General features: G+C 47.1%; 1 protein-coding gene across 1 annotated transcript in view; it reads left to right on the top strand.

Annotated features, from left to right (window-relative positions):
- Positions 1-2,268: 2,268 nt before the first annotated feature.
- LOC122377759 (homeobox protein Hox-C6-like) overlaps positions 2,269-23,099 on the top strand; it is a 58,170-nt gene continuing 37,339 nt past the window's right edge. Inside the window, exon 1 of the mRNA XM_043358152.1 lies at positions 2,269-2,835. Within this exon, the coding sequence (XP_043214087.1) occupies positions 2,460-2,835 (376 nt within the window). The 5' untranslated portion in view covers positions 2,269-2,459. The remainder of the gene's footprint in view (positions 2,836-23,099) is intronic.

Genomic DNA, 23,099 nt, shown 5'->3' with positions numbered 1-23,099 from the left:
AAACAGTTACGTGCAGCGAACTGTGTCTGGGATCTGGGATCCTCATTGATTTTACTACAAACTGCATGCCAGGATCGATCATTAAATTGAATCTCAAGTAGCTCGCTTAGAAATCGGGTGCTGGATCTGTTTTCTCAAGGTGATTTTCTAACAAAACTACGGATTAATATTCAAGATATGTGTGGATCTCACAACATGTAACCTGTGAAACAGGGTGGTTACCAAGTAATTAATTTTTCTAAAGTTCATTTGGTTTATATAATGTACTTTGCTTTTGATATCTAAAACAGATACATTGCAAATGGTGACAGATGTTCTATAAAAGAGAACTTGTGCTACGACCCATCTTCTTGCAGAAAATCTTGTGCATACAATCGTGTTGTACCTAATTGTGTTAGAACCGTGCACATATTTATCTTAGTAGAGCTCCACAAAATGAGAAACTGGATCTATGGTCTAACCGGTACTATCCTAGATCAAAATTCTAGAGATCTCAGACCTCAGGGTAGCTCGCTCAGATCCATGTATATTGAATGACCTATGTTGTAGTGCTTGCTGGAGGATCATCAATGCTTAAGTACATAAATACCTGCTATAACCTTATAGTCTCTTCTCTTGACCTTTCCTCTTTACAACACATGTTATGACAAAATTAAGCCATATTCCCAATCAATATGACAAATGTTTCCTGAAGTCTGCTATACGCTCATATAAAAAATTGAAGTTTTGTTGAAGACAAAAGACTGCAGGCTGCCAAATAAGTCGCCAGCCAGGTAACTTGACCAACGGGGTGGGACTAGTTGACCGTTGACAATTAGAGGTCGGGATCCTAGGTTTTAAGTAGAGCAGCCCCAGTGTCCTCATTGATAAGTCTCATATAACGACACTACATTAAATTGGAATATATCAAATACATTCACCTATTGTGCCCCCTTCCCATCGTTTCCCATTTCAGAGCACTTGACCTCGCCCGTAGACCACGTGACCAGAACCCGGTAGTTATTCTGCGGAGATTCTGAGAGTGCAGACAACTCCCTTGAAGGTAGACTGTGCCGCAATAGCACCTCTGGCAGTATTGAATCCAGCTGGATCGTCACCACGCTCTTAGAAACTCGGCATGTCCAGTAAAGCAGCACTGAAAGCACTGGCCAAGCTGCCCCGATAGCACCGGCCAAGTAACCCCTCATTGATATACTGAACAGTTTTGTCTATAACATCGTCACGATTTTTGGGAAAAGGACAAAAGTGTTCCAGTATATAAATGCAAAACTCACCAGCGCCTGGCACCATGATTTTGAATTTCTTTTATATCCAAATCGGTCCATGTTAGGCATACCATGTTTACAACGAAACAAAAATTCCCCATTTTTCTTGAAACATAGTTTTTTTGCTAATTTAGTGGAAAGTTACGGGGGGGGAGGGGCAGGAGTTTGAGACTTTTCAAATGCTGAAAATAATTATGACAGATTATTACAGAGTGGAGTCATTTAACTGCCATATGTCAGCACGGGCGGGAGCGGCCAATTTACCCTACCGGCCAATTTACCCCTACTCCCTATATAGGAGATCTAACATTTCGCAAACCACAAATGGGCGCATGACTTCCATGGTCATTTAGGCGAAATCCAACAAAAATCTGTCGCAAAATAAATGAGGAGCTCACGATTGACGTGACGTCAAAACAGCAACCAACTCCCGCTTCAGAGGGGCACTCGCAAGCGGTGGTCTGTTACACACTTCATAGATAAGCTTGTTTTTCGGGGAAGTTACGATGAGAGATGAAAATATTAACGAAAAACAAGCCTCCAGCAGCGCTCACCACGAGAGAACGTCACGTGAGCCATGGCAACAGCGTGTGAGGAAGACAGGAGAAACGGACCAAAGACATGCGACAGCATCAGGCACAGATCGCTCGCTTCAGATAAGGACCGCATGCAGCCGGGGAAACTGTTGACCTACCGAAATAGATGGTTCCGTCCCGCCTGGTTCCTGGTTCTAGAGAACAGAAGATGGAACACCGAATCCCATCAGGTGCGACAGAAAACTACCTAGCATTTCCCCCAGAACCATACGGGACGAACCAGTGAAAAAAATTGTGGTCATCGGGTCATATTTGCTCAAGGCCGGAATTTACTGTTTTATAAGGGCAATCCAGCATGGCCTCTCGGTGCCGGCAAGGTGAAGGCTTGCGGCTGTTTTCCTCGGCGGACGCCAGGTGGCAGCTCGGTCGGCGCCAGCTGAGCGCCGCTATCGACCAGCTGCCGGGCCGGCATTACCATAATTTATCCGGTCCGCGGCGCGCGCTGATTGGCTGCCGCCGCCGGCGCGCGCGTCCCATTGGCCTCGCTTGTTTACAAGTGTGATATTGTGTCGTTTTCTCAACTTGTAATTGTCAAAATCGTTTTGCCGCGTGTACGAAGCCGGTGCTAAGCGTGTATTTACACAATAATGGTGGAAAAATGAGCGGGCGCGGTCAGGACGGAGCTGATTCGGGTGCGCCGCGGCGCGTCTCGCCGCCGCCGCCGGCCGCCGGCTCGGCCACAATCGCCGCCGCCGCGCTGCTCCCGCACACGGCTGCACTCGCCGCCATGGCCGCCCCGCCGCTTTCCACCTCATTTGCGACGTCCAGCGCCGAAAAGTCGCCGTTCGCGCTGTCCACGTACCCGTTCGGCCTGGCGGCGGGCCCGTCGGGCATGGCGGCGGCGGCCGCCGCGCTGGCGGCTCAGATGTATCAGCAGCAGCTGGCCGCCGCCGAGCTGAGCTCCTCAGCGCTGGGCCAGGCCGCGCGACAGGCGCTCGACGCGTCCCACTACCCCTGGATCACCGCACTCACAGGTAAGAGGCCTGCCGTCACTGTGTGCACTGTGTCCTCCTCACTGCTGTCTGCCGCACTGTCGGAGCGCTCCCTTTGTGCCCCTGTGCGTCCCGGCCGGCGGCGCGGCGGCCATGATGGCTGCCCGGCCCCTCCCGGCCCGCCGCTCGCCGCCCCTGCCGGCCCTACTGACCTTGTGTGCTGCTCCCCACCCCTCCGCGGTGCCATGCTTTGTCGGTAATTGGAGGCAATCTGACGAAATCGGGCCCTTCCCGCCCCTCGTGCCCCGGGGCCCCTCGCCGCGCCGCCTCGCCGCGCCGCCCGCGTGTGTCGGGATTCACGGGGACCCACGAGGGCTCACGAGGGTCCACGAGGTTTGCCCAGGCCCGTCGTGTCTTTCTAAACGCCTGAGTGCTTGCGGTTTGGTTCTGCATGAGTCGTGTGAGTCAGTCGTAAATTTGCAGCCTGATCGGTCGCTAATGCGCCGCCATTGTCTTCCGATGCAATTAGAGAGCAACTCTGGCAGCCGACCAGGAAAGGGCTGGCATCGCGCCCCGCTCATCGCATCAGCATAAATTCTGCAGCCTCCTTTCTGGCGCCCCAAGACAAACGTGGCGCTCCAGAGACAACCGTGGCGCATGCGGTTTCACCCGTTTTAGCGCCGTCGCTATCAGTGCCTTGTCCGGTTTCTTTTAGCGTTCGTTCGTGTCGCCATATTTGGCAACCGACTGCAAAGCTTTTCTAAGCATGTCGGCAGAGCGACACCCAGACATTACTGCCGGTCGTAGCCATTTGTTGTGGCCGGTCACGTGGCTGCACTGCGGCGAACCTGGCGCATACGTCACGGGCCGGCGGGGGTTCGGCCCAGCTGCCGCCTCGTTCATCGTGAGATCAGCGGCGGTGACGCAAGCAAAGCTGACCCGAACACGTGACTGAGCCGGGGGAGGGGGGGGGGGCGGCCGGTGACCGGTGACGCAGCCAGCTGCACGTGGGAGGGTCACTGGACGACGGGTCACGACCCCCGCCTCTCCCAGCCCCCCCCCCCCCCAATGGAAAGCAACCGGATCTGTCTCACCACGGTCCCACCTTTTCATGGATGTTGGGGCATACGAGTATTTCATTCCAATTGAACATGTAATTGTATTTGGCTTCTATTAGTTTTATATTGGGCGCCATTAGCCTCGTTGCTGGTGCGCCCTAAAACACCAAAGCATCATCATCATATTAGTTTTATATGGTTCAAACCAATTCAGTTTTTCGAAGGAAAGGGAATTGTCTATGGAATTCTTGAATCTTTCAAACATTTAAATCATCCAGATCAGATCCAAGGTGTACCCTTGTTTGTCAAGGTTCCCAGAGACATATCAATACATTGAAGCTGCAACCATGTTTGCAGCCTCCTCCAAAACAAATTTTGTTTTGAGAAGGTGAAATCGTCCACTTTGGCTCCTAAACACTTCCTATGCTAATGAATCGGAGACTTCGCCATTTTTTCGCTATTTGGTGCTGAAACTTAACTAATTTAGCCTTCTTGGCTCGCCAATTGTTACGGTGAACCGATGCACGTTTGCTGACATCCCAACTAGTGACCTCAAGCAACTACACAATACATATGACACGATTTAGATCCGGACTGAGAACCAAGGTGTTGCCATACCCCTACTACTTCCTCGCTCACTGCTCCATTTCAGTTTTGTTAGAAACTTTACTATATCTCTTTTATTTGTTCTTCCTCCTCCCACCCCATTTCGTACCTTTCCTCTTTGTCCCTCCTCCTTTCCCTCATCATCTGATATCTCTTTCTCCTTTCTCTTATCTTTTCTTCTTCTTCTTCTTCTTCTTCTTCTTCTTCCTTTTCCTTACCTTAATCTTTTTACCTTTCCTCCTTCTGCTGTTCCTTCCTCCTACCCACCCTCAACTGGTATCCGCGAGGGCGGAAAGCCGGCCATTTCACGTAGAAGACAGCAATGGCCCGCAGTCATGCGACTGCCGCCGCCTCCGTTGGTGCCGTTGAGGCTGGAAGAAGCTCTGAATGTTACCGTCGAGGTCGGAGAAGGCTCTAAATGTTTCCCGACCAGGGCAGGACCGGATGCGTGATCGCGATAACTGCTGCCACACTCTCATGGCCTGGCGCCAATTGGCCGATTTTGGCTCATTGCGCGTGCATTGTGCGCTCTAATAGGGGAGGAGGGCCAATTTGCCAGTCATTTTTTTTACATACAAATGTTTCAAACGTTTGCGGTTGAGGATAAATGGGCATTAGCGAAGCGCTATTACGCTTTAGGACCATTCCGCGCTCCGCTGCCGAGCCCCGGGGCGGTTTTCAAGGTGATGGTGTATGGCGTCTGCTCGGTTATGGGTTGCCATGGGGCTTGTTCCGTGGTCTTCAGGTCATAACTTTGGTGGCATTCTAGTCTCATAGACAAATTGCTATTCGTTTTATATGATGATAATCCCTACATTTTATCTAACGCGTAACATTTATACGTATTTCTTTAAATCCTGCATGCTGTTTATAATTGTTCCGGGTCACAAAAATAACTCTGGTTACAACACCGTGCCTCAACACATTCTGTCCTCCCGTGCTCATTACTTAACCCGCGCCCCGTAGGGGGGGGGGCCGAAACGGCCCCCCCTGTCCTTTTCGGTCGATATCTCCTAAACGGCTGGTGATATCGCCACCAAACTTTCAGGACCCCTCCGGGCATCAATTTTACACATTGTGACCAAAAATTTTTCCAGAGGCTGTGATAGGTTGGCCACAAATGACGTCAGAGTGACGTCATGTTCTGTCATTTTCGACCGAAAAAAGACCTTCGCGAGAAGACCTGTCAGGCCTACAGATTTGAAGATACAGAAAAATGATCAAGACATAAAAGGTGTAGAATTGACAGGGCTACAAAACTGCTATCTCGGATTTTTGAAATTTTTGAGTTTTGACCCCCAAAAATCAAAAAAGCATTTTTTTGGATATATTAGCCAAAAAATCCAAAAAGTTTTCTGAGTTTCGAAAAAACCGGAATATATGTGATAGTACCTACCGTCTTCTATCTACATACCAAATTTCAGATCGATACCTCGTTTTTTGGCCAAGTTATAGCGAAAAAACTGTTCAAAAATGATGACGTCAAATTTTCAAACTCAATTTTTGGCAATTCTAGAACTCGTAGAGCAAAACAAAGACCACCATTAGACTCCCCGTGACGAGCTGCATCGAATGGATACCCATTTTATGGAAAAATATCAACTTTGAAATTTGACCTAATTTGACCTGACCTTGACCTGACCTTCACCAAAACGTGACCTAGGCTGGCCCCAAAGGCTGCCTAACCCACATAATCGCATTTTTCATGTAAAATGGACCATAAAACATGTATCACACGACACATTCATATTGTGACCCCCGGTGACCTGACCTCGCTGTGACCTGACCTGGTATCAGTGACCTCAGATAGCAAAGTATGTGTTTGACGAACAATATACCATCGATGGTTTTCAATAAATTACCAATTTACTCGATTTCACAGCACATTTCTTGAATTGCCTGTGAACGGTGAAAATCTGACCTTTGACCTGACCTGTGACGTCATCGGTTTGACCAAGGTCAATGAAATTTGGTCACAAGGTAGTTCCCGGGTAGGGCTATCAAACGCCGTTTGAATTTTGAAAATCGGCCGGCAACTTTCCGAGATCTCAGGGGGGGGGGCCGAAACGGCCCCCCCCCCCCCTACGGGTGGTAGGGTCCGCCGGTAGCCCTACGGGGCGCGGGTTAAGTAGCTGCTTTGGTGTTGTGTCAGCTGTCAACAGTCAACGAGTCACATGCTGGAAACTACGGCAGCCCCAAGCTGTTCCACCATGCGCTTCTTTTCAAGCCCGAGCTGGCTCCCAAAGATACACATTTGGCTGCCCTATCACTCGGCACTGACAACAAGTCGGGATGTCGAGCTATGACCATTCCCGCGGCATGCCCTCTCTTAAATTCCGAACGGGTTTAGTGTCCGGCCTTCGAGCACAAAGCCGGGTCGCCGCTGCGGAGGCGGTATCACAGACCATCTGCGTCGGTTCGACGGCCCCAAACCGGAGAGCGGGCCATCGCCGCCCGTCTCGAGATGGTCGCAGCGACCGCTGAGCGGGCCCAGCTCGCCCGCTCGGAACGGAGACGGATGGCCGCAGCTCGACGGCGGCTCGTGCTGCTCAGTGACTGCCGCAGCTCGATGGCTCGTGCTGCTTGGTGACCGCCGCAGTCAGATGGGTCGCCGGGGTCGCTGACTGGTCTTCGAAGGCGGCCACCTGTTCTGTGTCGACCTAAAGAAAGCAGCAGCCCTGGCTACGGCAGCCATCTCAGGACCATCGGCAGGCTCAGCCGCTGTATCTCCTGAAAACAAAAACAGAGGTTTTTAACTATTGGCAATAATCAGCAATAAGGAGATTTTGATGTCGCGAATTGGTTACATATATAATGCAAATTTCAACTCAAACATCCCACCCCAAAAACACTGAACAAACCAAAACACTGAACATTCACTGAAACTTAAAAGATGACACATTTTATTTTTTCAGAAAAAAATATCGAGCTTTTTCCGGGAAACCGACTCAACAAAGTTTTATAGTGAAATCAACAGACAAATATTTTCCAAACTGTCTTTTTAACTTATCGCTTCAAAACTTGTCGCCTTTTCGTTATTGCATAACTGAAATGCACATCGTTCGAATATGATGGGCCATCTTTCCAATAGCATTTGCTCCAACGTGCATTTGAAAAGCTCAGGGTAAGGCCGCCATTTTCAGCAGCTGGCCCAAGACGCCCATAAGTATAAATAGGCAGGTTTATTGAATAGAGCATCCCCATAGCCAGACTTGAATTCATGCACCATCTCCTCTGAAATCACCATTCCCAATGCCTCCCATTGCGACTCTCTAAACCTTTCAACCAAAGGATGATAGGCCATGTAATTCAAATCAAAATCTGACTTCAAAATGATTCTTTTTTCCATTGTGGGTATATTCTTTGCTATCCACAGACACCCCAAAACAATTTGCTTTCCTTTGCCCTTAGTGCCTAGCGATAAAAGCACAACCGCCTTATATATCTATAGAAGGATTCGCCAGCTCTATAAAAGGATAAATCGGCCCCATTCAAAGTAGAACTCAAACAAATTTTGAATAGATACAAATATGTGAATTGCTCCATTGTGTGCCAAGTAATTCACAGCAGGGACGTGACCTCTGTCGCTCTCCCGCAGGGGAGAGCGTCTCTCGCAGGGACGCTCTCTGTATAGTATCCAATGAAAGCTAACGATAAATTCATTGCTGCTAAATTGTACTAATATATTGCGGCTCTTCCCAAGAATATTATTTTCATAACCGCTTTTTCGATAAAAGGACAGACGACAGCCTCAATGCAGAAGATGGCGGTAATCGTAGCAGGGGTGTAAAGTGAATATTTGATCATATGCATATGAATGAAATGTTAGGTGTTTTTAATAGCTTTTTGCGCCCAGTAGGTAAACAGAATCAAAACAAGCATTGTTACAGGCTTGATACAAATGCAGGATGTTTTAGCAGGCTTCATATTGTTGAAAATTTCATGTTTTCCGACAAATTGCCCTACGTTCTACTTATTCATCAGGGGCTGCATCCGCCTTTTGAAAGCTTATGTCGCAGAATAACCAATTTCTACTCCAACTTCCAAGTGCTTTTAACACAAGAGCCAAACATCAAAGAAGCCGTGAAGAAGGAAGATCAAAAGAAGCAAGATCGTGCGTCACAATTCACCTTCAATATATGTACAGGTATTCGAGCTCCATTTATTTACTACGCCCGGCAACAGGTTAATCAAGAGATTCGTGTAGCACTTCTCTGACCTGACCTGCAACGTCATAGGTAGGACTGAGGTCAATGTAACTGAGTCACCAGGTAGAGCTTTGAAGGGCTTTCGAGTGCCATTGGAGTTTTGAAAATCGGTCCTTTAGTTTCGGAGTTGAGGAGGGGGCGAACCGACCCCTATTATACAATAGATAGGGTCCGCCAATAGCCCCACAGTGTGCTGTTTAACCCGCCTGCGACTTGGGGGAGGTGAAAGCTTTGTTTCATTTTTTTCGCAATATCTTTAAAAGCGGTAAACGTAACAACACGAAACTTTTAGTACTTTTGGATACATTTATCCAACACTTAATGTCAAAGAGAAAAAATCGTTGCTACGTAAGGTTTGCCGGAAATAACGTCAGAGTGACGGCATGTTCGACGGATTTACTCCTAGTTGCAAAACATGGGCCTAAAACATTATAACAATCACTCTACATAATCCTAGTTTGAGGAAGAACGAGTTACTTTGCGTTTGCATTTTGAAACTCGGACCAGCAATCTCGAAGATAGTAGGCAGGGGGGGGGGGGATCAGTAGACCTCCGCCCCCAGTCATTCGTGTTATGGAATCTACCCGTCATGTGCGAGTTAAAAGGAAGGTGACCTGATGGCCATGCGTCAGATATCCTGTCAGTGTCTTCTCCTCAGGTAAGTACCTCTAAACAAAACCGAGTAGAGGATGCTGCTGTCGAAAATGCAATCGAAATAAAAACTCGTATGACCTGAAAACTACGAGCACACATTGCTACCCGTCGCTCTTGCTCTGCCTTTGACTGTATCCTGGATTCTTGTTGCGCTCCAGCTAAGCTGTTAGTTAGGCACGGTACGGCATGGAGATGAATCTATGATCTCAATGGATCTCGAACTAAAAGACAAACATGGATCTATGACCCTGTTGGATCGCACGTGGAAAATATATCCTGGATCTAGATCCTATAGGAGCTGATGACAAACCAACGACAAGGATCTATGCCCTGAGTGGGTCCCACCTCACGCAACTGGTCAAACCATGTTTCCATGTGGTTTTATGTCAATGAGTGACAGAAATGTATGAATTGTGATGCATCATCACACAAGATACCTAAAACAGACCTATTGCACGTTGCAGCAGCCAGCAAATATTCTTTAAGGATTTATGTTTCAACAAAACTGACAAAGGAACTTTTCTCCTCAGATCGTTAGACAAACAAAAAGTTCAAATATATGACTCAATAGTTCTCTGAACAAATGAGAGAGCTGGATCTATGATACCATCGGATCCATAGATCAAGTTCCGAGGGATCGAATCCCTGATTCTGATTTTCTCGGATTCAAGCAAACTGCACTTGTCCGGTGCACGGCGTTTTTCTTCTCCTAGTGCCGCAAAAATATATTGATATTGAGCCTGTTTCTGGGTGTATTACAAGAAAGAAGTTCAAATCCTAACAGATTCGGACGCTACGTATTTTCCACGGATTAGCATTTCTCAGTGCTCTCTCATAATTTTCTGCAGACCAAGATCAGCACCACCTTGCCATTTTTCGAAATGCGAAACGCATTTGGGAATGTTAGCAGCAGGCAACGTGGCGCCAATGATTCTTAGTGCGGCCAATGTTACTGCAGCATTACAATCGATCGCTTCTCGAAGCCTTGTAAGCGCTCAGACACGTCTCGTCCACCAGCTGTGCGCCTCAATCACTGTCGAAACGGACGCTTCTGCGTGTCTTCATCCACTTCCCAGCTGGCGTCCGGCAGCGGCGATCCATTTTCTCTGATAGGAGCTGGCGCCGGCACGACGAGCCCGTCCATTTTCTGACAAAATCAGCCCGGAGGCACGGCACCCCTCCCTCCCCGGGCGGTAACCGGAGACAGACGGGGCACAGGGCGGCACCGGCGGCGCTGCAGACTGTCAAACATGGCGCGGCAATCTTCAGGGAGCTCTCCCGGCCGTCCGCCCGTCTCTGGGGACGCCGCCGGGATCATATAGCCGAATGAGCCCGCTTCCATTTCGCCCAGCGCCACCAGCTTGATTCTAAACACGAGCGAAAATTTAGCCGATGCCGGCGAGCGCAGAATTGACGATATTGCGGACCGAAATTGGACTGCCGGGGATGCCCGGTAGGATGAGATGGCACGCGTGCGTATTTCTGAGCCAAATTAGATGCTGGTGATACATGCAAATGATGATCTTCATCTCCGTCGGTGGGGTGCATCCTCCAATAAACCCTGGCGGAGAATCAAATAAAGCTTCCGGCTGCGTGTCACCGTCTCCCCGCAGCCCGTAAATATCCGTCCCCGGAGGAAGGGTGAGGGAAGATAGCGCGCACGCGTCCCTGATGGAAATTTTCACAGCAGCGCCATGCTGGAAATGAAGCCCGGCTATAGAACCTGCTTCATAAGCCGTAGTTTCCGAATAATTATAAGCATAGCAAGCATTATATTGCATAAAATTGCCTTTAAGTACATGCCTGGTTCATCGTAAACAAATTACCCTCAACCCCAAAATACATATAGCAATGTATGCATATACAGCTATTAATTTCCTCAATACTAATACCGTACGCCATTGTGCAGCGGCTCGAAAATTACAGCCTAGGTTGATACCCTGGAAGATGTAGCAAATGAAAGCACGTCTTTCTTCCTGCTTCAAAAAGTAATGAGCCCGGCACTCATTATACGAAGTTTTTCAATACCCGGTTCGACTCATCACTATAATAACAGGTGATAATCGATATCGCCTTTATGGCGGTCCGCAGCTGCAACCTGCGCCAATTTGGCGTGACTGCGCCATTTTTGCAGCAAAATGTTCATGGCTACGAGCGCATTGGCCAGCGAGGAATGGCCCTCGATTTGCATAGCCAAGCAAGTGCCTTGTATGTAAGCGCGTTGATATCAGTGCAGTTAGTCTCAATTCATGCGCGACTGATGGCCAATTGTGCCGTCTGACGCGGCCAGGGCGCGCTGTCGGTACATTCTTTGAAGGCTTCATGGCCGGGGGCCGACACTCTTTGATGCCATCTGAACGGACATCAAGGCAGTCAGCCGGTAATGACTACATGGGTTTCGTGCAGCGTCGCGAGCGCTAATGCACGCTCCGCGATCCGGGACTATTAGATGCGGAAAATCGCCAATCGCAACGAGCGCCGACCATGCAAAAATAATGGCGCAACTTCTGAATAGAAAAATGTGCAAGGAATTGGTTGGATAGTAACAGGCCCCGGGTCACGTGCTTACGTCATGAGGTCGCACCGTATGGCTCATCAAAAATCTGTTTTCTTCCATGATGTAGTAATTATGCTCAGTTATGGTTATGAGTTTTTGATGTGGCGCACGCGCTGCAATGAATTTAGGACGTAGAATAGTTGCTAGTTTCCTGGAGGGTTCGTCTGATCTTAGTCACAAAAATAGCATACCTATACCCTGTAAAGGTAATGCATTTTCAATGTTTTATCCGGCGTAATCGCTAATTACACTTTCAGTGCCTGCCGAAACAATGAAACTTTATATGGATAATAATGATTTATGGATAGAAACCCAACTACGGATTTAAGTTTTTTGTTACATGCTTCTGTATCCAACAGTAAAGACTTTTGATCGAGTTTAGTCTGGCTTTCTCAGCCAATAAAAATAGCCTATAGTGGCATATGTTTTTCTATTACAGCTTGTATTCACATACATAACTTTCACCTAAACCCCTTACATACACATCCTTGATCCATTCTGCTGGGTGACGGTTTTCACTTGCTCTGCCTAGCACGCTTACAAGCGGAGCGGAACTGAGTCAACCAGCTCTTCCCTCCCCAGGCCATTTTCTTGTTTTTCTCAGCGCCGCTGCCCTCCAGAGACAAAGAGAAATGTGACACGCACAAAAACAGGAAGACAAGCAGGCTACCCCGGAGCACGCCACAACGCTGGCCACCTAATCAACATACTCGAAAACAGGAGCCAGACCTCGGCCTAACGATGCAATGCTGCTCTCCAAGAGGAAATTGGTTCATCGATTTTATATCGTCATCGATCATATGAGCTATGAAACGTGTACGCAGAAAAAAGGGCTATCTGACTCTTTTCAAGTTAACAGATACACAGTGTACTCGTATTGAGTGGGATTGGAAGCATGAACTCTCAACGCAGGCCAACTGGTTCTGAAGCCTAATAACAAAATGCACACGTCACCACACCCTAAGCTCCTTCATTTCTTCTCACCTAAAATTTGATAGCGTGCTTTGAGAATCATGCCTCACATTTTGAGCACCAATCTCTACAGCATTCTCAACGAACCAGAATATCAGCCCGAGTCAGCTGCTCCCCATAACCATCTGAGCACGTGCCGAGGCGCTCACTGAGCTCCTTCACGTTTCATATCGACGTGCCACGGCTGGTGGCGTATTGTCCCGGGCCGGTGAACCCCGCAGCCCTCCTGTGCGACCACATCTCGCCGGCTCGTAACCGACACGAGGGTCCGCAATCTCGGCACCACCAGTGGCAGACTCCATTCGGGAGCCATCTCCGCCGCCGGAGAGTCGTTCCCACCTCTGGCGCGCCCTCTCGGCCGGCCGGGGCGCTGCAGATAGCGCCGGCCCCTGTCGGCGGCGACGAACGATGGCCGTCGAGAGCGACGCGCGAGAGGCGGGGCCCGAGGTCAGCGGTCGTCGCTCGGTGAGAGACGGCCGCTGGTGGGCGCGATTGTGTCTCGGCGGCTCGGCCGACCCGCGGCGACCGGTCAGCGCTGGATGGGGCCGGCAGCCGGCGCCGGGCCCGTTCGCCGCTGATGAGAGGGACTCGCCGGGTGGTCGAGTCGTCCTCGAGCGTTGTTGATGCGGCGGTTAAAGTTTAACGCCACACCGCCTGACAGCATACTAACGCGGCCGAAGGGCCGGCCGGACCCCCATGACACCGGGCCGACGGGAGGTGACGCTCTCACAGAGCGAGAGGGATGGCCGCGCGCTCGAAACACCGCTCAGTTGTGAATACGTGGATGAACTTAGATCCATGCTGTATTCTTGAATAGTCGTAGAATGTTCCCATTTAATGTGAAACCGTTCTGTAAGTAAAATTAAGCACACTTGTATTGGATGAGCAGCTAAAACAAGCAATGATCGGAAATATGATACATCATTAGACAAGAGGCGCAACTTCTTCGGAATGCTCGGGAAAAGGCGCAAAGGCATGATACATAAGCGGGTTTTCAGTAATAAGAAACTAAAATGAATGTAAAGTAAATCGAATTTCCGTTCAGGGTGGAGGAAAACGAGATTTGCGATGTTGGGTGATAGAATAATGTATCAGAGCATCGTGTCATGCTGCAATAACTGAAAAGTTAAAGTGTCTGCATTTACCAATGTACAATATACATGTATACCTTTCACTGGATAATATTTGAATAAACAACTGCACTTAATGACACCAATGCCGAATGCTTATGGGATCAGGTGAAAACTTATAAGCTGAAACTTTATATGTATATGACGATGAGTTTAACTGATGTTGTGAAAAGTAACCTCTTACTATAGATGGCGGAAGACGTTGGACGTCGCCATAGGTCTTTGTATACCGAGGTCTATGGTATACAGACTACAGGGGTCTAAGGAGTTATTTACCTACACATCAGCGCATCTCAAAAGCAAATACATGAGAACTAGTGCAGCGTTTTAGAACCATACACCTGGTTCTGCATTGTTGGGATACGCGAGGAATAATATTGCGTAAACCTGGGCTTTGACCTCAGCACATGATATTTTGGTAGCTGAATCTATATGAATACATGGAACTACATTTATATGGAACTATAAAGCATTAAACATTCTATATAAAGCAGGCAGCACTTGCAAACTAAAGGACATTCACCGGAGCCTGCCGCCATTTTCTGCTGTGTCCAGCCTGAGTGCAGCGCGTTGGATTGTCTTATCACCGGGCACCATGCAAGGATAATTGGATTGATTCTCACATCCGTGATATCTGAGCATGAGAATACTCGCCCTAATGTGCTGCTCCCATGCATTCGGTCCGTGATTAAGACATTGCGGCTTAGTCAGCCATAAAAGTAACTTATGAGATTATCTAAAGCGGCACTTTAGACTGTGTGCTTCTAAAACTGCCTGGCCGAGTAAGCTATAAAGATTCGAAGTTAACTAGTCGTGAGCGGTTTATTCCAATCGAGTTCTTGCATAGTAAGATGGTATCACCAGATTTACTACAAAATGTCAATCAGATTTATGTCCGTCGGTACACGACTCATTCGACTTTTCAAAAATGTATGCAACAATAATGCAAGGCCTACTGCGCAATCACAGTTATATCGCTTTTTGGATGTTGCAAGCTTTGGCTTTTCATTATATATTTGTCAGACTCACGAAGTCCTAATCTGCATTTAGAGGACAAGGCACCCCACTGGGGTCTGTGTATAACACGCCCTACTGGGGGGGGGGGGGGCTATTCATAGCCCCCCTCCTAACTCCGAAACTACTGGGCCGATCGTCAAAATTCAAACGGCGTCTGATAGCCCCGGAAAAACTGTCGAGCAAAACATAATTTCATTGACCTCGAGGTCACCGATGACGTCACAGGTCAGGTCAAAGTAAAAATTATTAGCACTTTGGCTTGTTCACATTTTGGGCTCTGGCCGCCGTCTTACAAGTCAGATCAGGCTCATTTTTGGTTTCCACACTCGTGAACAGATGCTCTAGATACCTTGAGGGTACCAAACTTGTACTTTGATTTTCAGGTCAGGGTCAGGTCATCACAGGTCACGAAAATATTATATCATGCGTCGGTCACGTGACACATGTTTTATGGTCCATTTAGGCCATAGATTTCGAATTTGATGTCGTCTGTGTCATTCGAGGTCATTTTGAGTCGAATTTAGCTTAGGTCAGGTCACTTTCAGGTCAAAAAAGGTCAAATTTTGAAGTTAAAAGTTTTCAACAAAAAAGGTGTCTATTGGATGCAGTTTGAGCGCAGGAATACGATGGTGCCATTTATATTGGTGTACGATGTCAAATACGTACTGAAAAAGTGATTTGAAAAATTAATAATTGTGAATTTTTTGCAATAATGCGTATAACTTGGCCATTTTTGAAGATATTTAGCTAAAACTTGCTAGAGTTAGTCATAATCATGCGTTCTGTCACATATATTCCGTTTTTTTTTTTTGAAAAGTTAAAAACTTTTTGAAAAAAATATTAAAATAGAAATTTTGAATATTATTATATACAATTTTCGAAATTTTCAAAATTTTGAAAATCCGAGATAGCAGTTTGATAGCGCGGTCAACTCTGAGTCCTTTCATGCAAAGAAATTGGATCTAGCTTAAAAACTGAGCTCTTGGGAGCGATTGCCGTGGTTCAATGTTTTGCGTCGAAATCGGACGAACATGACGTCACTCTGACGTCATTTTCGGCCGACCTATGGTAGCTACGAAGTTTAAATTTTGACACAAGGTGTCAAATTGATGCAGCCGAAGGTACTGAAAGTTTGGCGTCGATACGTCAAGCGGTTTGGAAGTTATTGCAGAAAAACGGGGGGGGCTATAAATAGCCCCCCCCCCCCCCCAGTGGGGCGCGGGTTAAGTATTCAGCATCGGGCATAGTCCATAAACAAATCGAAGCTCATTTTGTTCCATCAATATTGCAATCAAGTCCAGTAGGTAAAATAGGAAGTTTATTTTTTTCGTGGCATTGATGTCGACGGCTTCCTACCAAAAGCATAATGTTTTAGCCTAGAATTTTGTATTGTCTTGCTTCAGATTATTTTGGACATTCAGTGACAGTGACATACTTCGGGCATACTGATTGAAATTGCCGAATACTTTTAGCAGAACTGAATTCTTAAATTTGTTTACGGGAATGAGCTTCGATTCCATTTGCAATGTGGCAATGCCACATTGCTAGCCAGTTGTGAATATAGGTTCTGGCCTCCGATAGAGATGTCGCTTGCCCTGATGGTTTCTGATCAGGTCTCTCTCTCTCCCTCTCTCTCTCTATCTCTCTCTCTCTCTCTCTCTCTCTCTCTCTCTCTCTCTCTCTCTCTCTCTCTCTCTCTCTCTCTCTCTCTTTCTCTTTCTCTTTCTCTTTCTCTCTCTCTCTCTTCTCTCTCTTCTCTCTCTTCTCTCTCTTCTCTCTCTTCTCTCTCTTCTCTCTCTTCTCTCTCTTCTCTCTCTCTCTCTTCTCTCTCTCTCTCTGTCTCTCTCTCTCTCTCTCTCTCTCTCTCTCTCTCTCTCTCTCTCTCTCTCTCTCTCTCTCTCTCTTTCTCTCTTCCACCACGGCCCGAGTCTCAAGAGAGATGTCTCTCAGCTCGCCCCGCGCCCGCTCGGTCCCGGCTCTGCCATGGCCTCCTGGGTCAGCCATACCCGGAACCCCGGCCCCGACACCGCCAGTCGTGCAGGCTCCATTTTCTCCCCGCAAGAAAAAGCCGCATCGATCCTCGGCACTGTTATCTCTCAATTACAGTAAATCTCTCGGCGCGCCGTCTCGCGGCTGATGTATGCGTCATTATCACGACTAGCCGGCAGAGAGGCGCGGCCGACGGCGGATAAAAAGCACTGCCTGTGCCGCCTGTGGGACCGCCTGTGCCGCCTGTGGGACCGCCTGTGCCGCCTGTGGGACCGCCTGCGACCCGCCTGGGCCTCTGGGGCGCCGGACCGCCCGCGTGTCAGCGACCGGGCGTCGTAGATCGCTGCAATCGTTAGCGGAAAACGATGGCGTCGTTAGCGCGGACTCTGAACGCTGATTGGTCGGGAGGATTGCAGACGCAGCTCTCTGCACGTATGTCGCTCTCCAGATGTGGCAATGCTGAGCGGGGCGCCGTTTGTCCAGCTGTGTCAGATTAGGACGAACGAAATGGCAGCTGCATGCTGATCTTTTAAATGATACTGTGTGATGTGTATCCCCTTAGTAATGGACTCCGCTGCTGCAAGTATCACAGGCTGTACTGATAATATACGTAACCAAACCTGGAATATTTTTGGAGCTGAAAATCGACGCCCACCCAACTATTGAAGATTGTCAAACGTGCAACAGTCGCGCTGTCGATACCGTCGCCACCAGGCTGAACAGTCGGCGCCCGTAACACGGCGACTCCCGCGAACTGGCGATCGCTCGACGCTGTAAAATATTACGTGCAATACGGGAAATGTCAGCCTTTGCGGATGATTGACAGGCCTGGTTTACGAGCCGGTCCAGCCGACAAGCCAGCGGCTTCATATCGTGTTTGGACACGATGACACAGATCATGCAGGTTGTCGTGCGGTTATTGTCTAAACAAAATCAGTGCTGCGAAAGTCACTCGGGAGACTGCTACCCATGGTCCGAAGGGAAAAGGAAATGGGATTTATCGATAAGGTCAAAAACTAGGGGAACGTTTACGTGATCTCACCGTATGTTTGATGCCCGGTGCCCGGTTTACTCTTTCCTTCTTGTTTTTCCAACGCGTTTAATGCTATGTTAATGTGTAGCTACAGCTATTTTATTCGGGGGCATGATTCGTTTTCTGACTTACAATCATCAGTTTTGTTTTACAGCCAAGGCAGAAATTATACGCAAGGGAGAAATCAATCGATTGGAAGGAGCGATGTGGTCAATGTTGAAACTCTTGAGTCGCAGATCCTCATGCAATAGCCCTCTTCCAATTGATTCGCCATCGATTGTGAATGCGGTTCCTGCTATACCTGTTCTTCGTACAGTATCGAGCTATTCGCTAATGAAATGCTTCCTTATTGAAAGACTGCTCTTTGAGTCGTTTGACCACGACAAAAGAATGGAAATGACTCATTGGAAATGAGCACTTTGGCAACGTGAGTGGTCACTGGGAATGTACAAAGGCTTTTTATCATTAACAGAAGGCTTTTAGCCTGATGCTAATTGTCTTACCCATGGATCATACTCACATAAAATGACCGTCACAGCTACCCAACAGGGACCACTTCTCTCGGTAATTGTTTTAATACGAGCAAAGAGTCCGTTCATTATGTAATTTCAGGATAGCTCTGGTAAAATTATTCAAGGACCACGGCTGTTGGATCGGGAACACTGCCTCGATAGTCGATTTCGTCGTGCATAACCGAAGGTTGGGATATCCGAAGGTGGGGATATTTAAAAAAGACAATAACTATGCATTCTTTAGAATTGTGCTTTTCTATATGAATTTCCCAATCTGAGCTACCTCTCTATAACCTACTGCATACTGTATGTTCTCATTCTTGAAAAACACAATTCTAACGAATAATGTTTTAACTATTCTTGCAGTTCTTGAAAAACGAAATTCTTGAAATTGTGTACGTACTGTCTTTCCCTAGATAATTTCATGTAACAAGGAAACATTAACAGGCTTGGTTACCAAATGCGGCAGTATTTTTAACCTTTAAAGCTCCTGTACCAGAGTCTCATATTGAGATCAGTTTCTGAAAATCCCTGAAGAGTTGAAAATGAAACAGAGTGAAATCAACTTTTCTGCACATGTGCTCGAGGCTGGGCACCTGGCAGTTCACGCGTCCCACCCCAGCTTCAGATGGCGTTTCTTTCCCTGTGCATTTAGTGTTGCTCAGATCGGAAACCATATTTCGCAGCAGACCCATGTTCTTAGACATCTCTGGTGATTCATGTGTCTGAGAAGTGTGCGTCAGCGTCCCCGTCTTGTCACCACTGAACGTCTCACTCACACAGCGGGGGATAGAGAGAGGGACCGAGACGGACGCGATTTACCGACCAGTTGGACCAGGCTGAGTTCTGATTTCTTGTAATTGAGCTCCTAAATACTCCCGGGGGGCAGAGGGCGGGCTTTTAACGTTCCGGTTACGAGCTAAGGGGTGTTTTATTGGTCTCATGGTGGTGGGCCGTGGGTGGCAGTGACACCCCGTCTAGCGTTCGAGGGGTTGGCTCCACCGAGAGAGACACATAGCGGAGAGAGGTTCTCTTCGAGGATTGGACGCGGTGCGGTCATCTGCTTCAAGAGAATTCAGCAGTTTGTGAATTGTACAGAGATGAAAAGTAACCGATTGTGGATTCTGATTTCTCTTCAAGAATTTAATAAGCATGGTTCTTTACGTTTTTGTATTTCCTTTGAATGTCACTGGCTCCAGTAGCCTTTTCAAATATTACCTTCAGCGGTAACCTTATGCGATAATATGCTCGTTTTGGTAAAACATGTCATTGCAAATGCAATGTTGATTTTCATCTCTAAATGCTTGACTTGACTTGATAAATTAGTAAACGTAAGTCATAATAGCATGCATATGAGATGAAAGTTTCTTCGTGCTCTCGATTTCTCCTATATATCACATTCTTACCAACTTCATACTTCTTCCGCTCTAATTTCAAGGCTGTCAGTGGTCAGACAACCTGTAATGATTTCATTTTAACCCCGTAACAATAAAAGTCAGTGATACCCCATGTATAATCTTACAAAGAAACAATGGCAGGCAGGGTCACGAACGGTTGATGAAATGCCGCAGTAAAACGCCCGTAACTCATTGTCGGCGCACCACAATAGCACCAACTGTGCTCTGTGGTGTGGAACACCACCTCCTCACATCCAGTGACCCAGTGGCCAGCCCGCTTAGGTGGCCGCCCTCCCCACACAGCCCTCCGCCTCGGAATGACTGTTTCCACTTAGGAAAATCAGACTATTGACAAGAGTGGACGCTGAGAGCGTCACTGGAATCAGCAGAACACGTCTGGATGTTACCGGGAAGATGGCGGCCACGGTTTCCCGTTGTAGATGAGGCTGGTATAACGCAGTGGGGCGCCGGCCCGGGGCATTTCCTATTGAAATTAAACCCCGATAGTGCTTGTGGGGAGGAGCAGAAAGAAAGGGATAAGCAGAAAGAGGCATAGAGAAAGGAGAGAGAAAGAATGTGTAAAAGGTGGCAGAAAACAATAAGGAACGCAATACAAGTTGAAAAAAAATGTTCAAACAGTTTAACACAGAGGCTTTGTTTTTGCAGGACTTTGTGAGGTATACAACATTCGTCTTCACCCCCGCATGTAGCAGCGGCGGATTAATTAATATCAGCCTGTATTTGTTTTTTTCTTTGTACTGCTTCTTGCAGATTCATGTAGGTACAGACTGATGTGACAGAGTTTTGTTGCAGCGATGCGATTGGTCTTCAGCAATGGTGATGGCGTTTAGATTTTGGATTTTTTTTTTTTGTTAGCATCTGAATCGCAGACATACTTACGATCAAATTAGTTACACATGCCTTTTGAAAATACATTTTAGAATACAGAACACAGAGTAGCAGGAATTATTCATTTATGTGCAACATGTATTGTATGTTGAGCAGGTAATGAGCTCTACAATGGGGGAAAATCTGCATTAGGGAAACCTAGAGGCCATAATTTTTACACAGACGATCAGATATGTCCTTCTTACCGTGAGTGATGCGTCCTGTGGGGCTGACGTGCCCTTGAACCGAGCATTATCACACACTGAAAAGGTCTAAGTACTGTCAATTACATCTACGGCTCTACTGACGGGAGCCATATTTTCCATTTTAGTGCCGCACTTCCCACCAGAGCTTTAGGCTGGAGTCTAATCTACGTCACCTGGCGGGCCAGTGCACTGAATCTTGTCTTAGGTATTCAATTTCTTGTAAGCTACGAGCCATTTTTACGGCATGCACGGGAAGTGATGTTCCTCAGCCCTTGCACACATCTCAATCAGCGCAACAAGTAATGCATTTCTAATGCTAGCTGGGCGTTGGATCAGATACGTTGCTACTTTATTATTTTAGCAACGTTTTTTAATCATTGCACCACAGTATGAGCGTGTTGCTCTACATATGCTTTTTGTGTTTTTTTTATCATTTCACAGTCAATCATCACTTCAATTTGCTGATTTGATTGGCCACTTTGCTTTTAAATGCCAATAACTTTAGCATCTGTCTGATTATTTAGTCGATATTGTTTGTATGTCTTTGCTTAGCATGTTGAGGTGCCACATTTTATTTCCCTACGTTTTTAACTGGCTTTTACATTTTCCCCATTGTATGTATTCATTATTTTGTCGATGGTTCTACAGCATTGAGTAATAGATGCAGGTCAAAGGTACCGTGCAACACGTCCAATATGTTTATTTATGCTATACGGTGGTGAGAAATTGTTAACAGCAATCTCTTCCTTATCTTGGAGAAAAAAATGGACTGACCTTTTCTCGGAATGAAATAAGGTCCATTTCCAATTTGCAATGCGACAACTATAACCGGGGGGCGGAGGGGGTGGAACCCTTCGCCGTTTTTTACCCGTAATTGTGCTACAGCATCGCGGAAAAAGCGAGTGCACTGTATGCGCCGCTACAAGCTGCAGCGTCGACTGCCTTTTTTTGAGGTCTCAGGTCAGCCAGCGATCGCTTAGGTCAGGTCAAGTGTCTCAATGTACGGGTCTAGTTTTTGGTGAATAACTTCGTCAACAAGGATCGCAGACAAATATTTAACAATCGGCGTGTTCATCATGCTTACACGCGTTGAATAATATACTTTGTGTTTGGGTGAAGTTCGCTGAGGGCGTTGGACTTCAGGTGAAGTTCATGGCCATACCCTCTCAAGTCACAACGTTGGTCGTGGAGGTCATATTGCATAGTATTTGATTTTGCACGCCTTTGGAGTCCATTGGTGGCTATACCAACTCGCTAGCTTAGTTAGATCGTTAGTTATTAGCGAAAAATGTTATGACCTTAGTGACAGCATATGAGTATATGACGTAACGCAAAATCAACGATGTGAAAGTCAAAAATCTTTCCTTCTAGAGAGTACATGTAAAGTAACGATTCCATGTGGTTGAGGTAGTCTTAAATAATTTCCAGCGCCAACAAAGCTGTGTCAATATTTTATAATTTCCCCAATGCGTTGGTGAGAAAGAGCTGAAAGTTGTTAACCCTCGCCCGCACATGGGGGGGGGGTGGTTGCCACCCCCCATGTGCGGGCGAGGGTTAACAACCCTCGCCGTCCCATCCATGTGCGTTCTAGGATGGAAAAATGGCATGTGCGGGCGAGGGTTAAAAGTGAATTTTGATTCAAACCAAAGGTTTTCAAACCAGCCAAATTTTTTTGTCAGGTCAAGTCACACATGACCTATGTATAACATTATAAGTGACCCTCTGCATCTTGCAACGTTTTTTGATCCAGGTACTCTTCCGCATAGTGATGATACTTTTTTGAAAGTTATAGCACCTATGTACAATATTTACCAGTTGCACATCTCAGTTTTTATACAGGTAACGTCAGGTCAGTCACGTGATCTCATCATTTGTAAGTCAATGACGAAAATATTAAAACTAATATCATGACGCTGGAAATGATGACACTCTCAAGCACATGAAATCGTGGTTTCATAAACTCTCTGCAAGGTGTTCACCTTGGCATTTACATTGTTGAACTTCCGTGACGTTATAGGCGTAAGACGCCACGATAATCATCGGAGTTTTTCGTCAACAGCTCCCGAACAAATATGTAGA

The sequence above is a fragment of the Amphibalanus amphitrite genome, unplaced genomic scaffold (genome assembly GCF_019059575.1).
Source record: "Amphibalanus amphitrite isolate SeventyFive unplaced genomic scaffold, NRLGWU_Aamphi_draft 000050F_arrow, whole genome shotgun sequence".
Taxonomy (NCBI): Eukaryota; Metazoa; Arthropoda; class Thecostraca; order Balanomorpha; family Balanidae; genus Amphibalanus; species Amphibalanus amphitrite.
The sequence above is the reverse complement of the archived record's forward strand: the minus strand, read 5'-3'. Positions and strand labels throughout refer to the sequence as shown.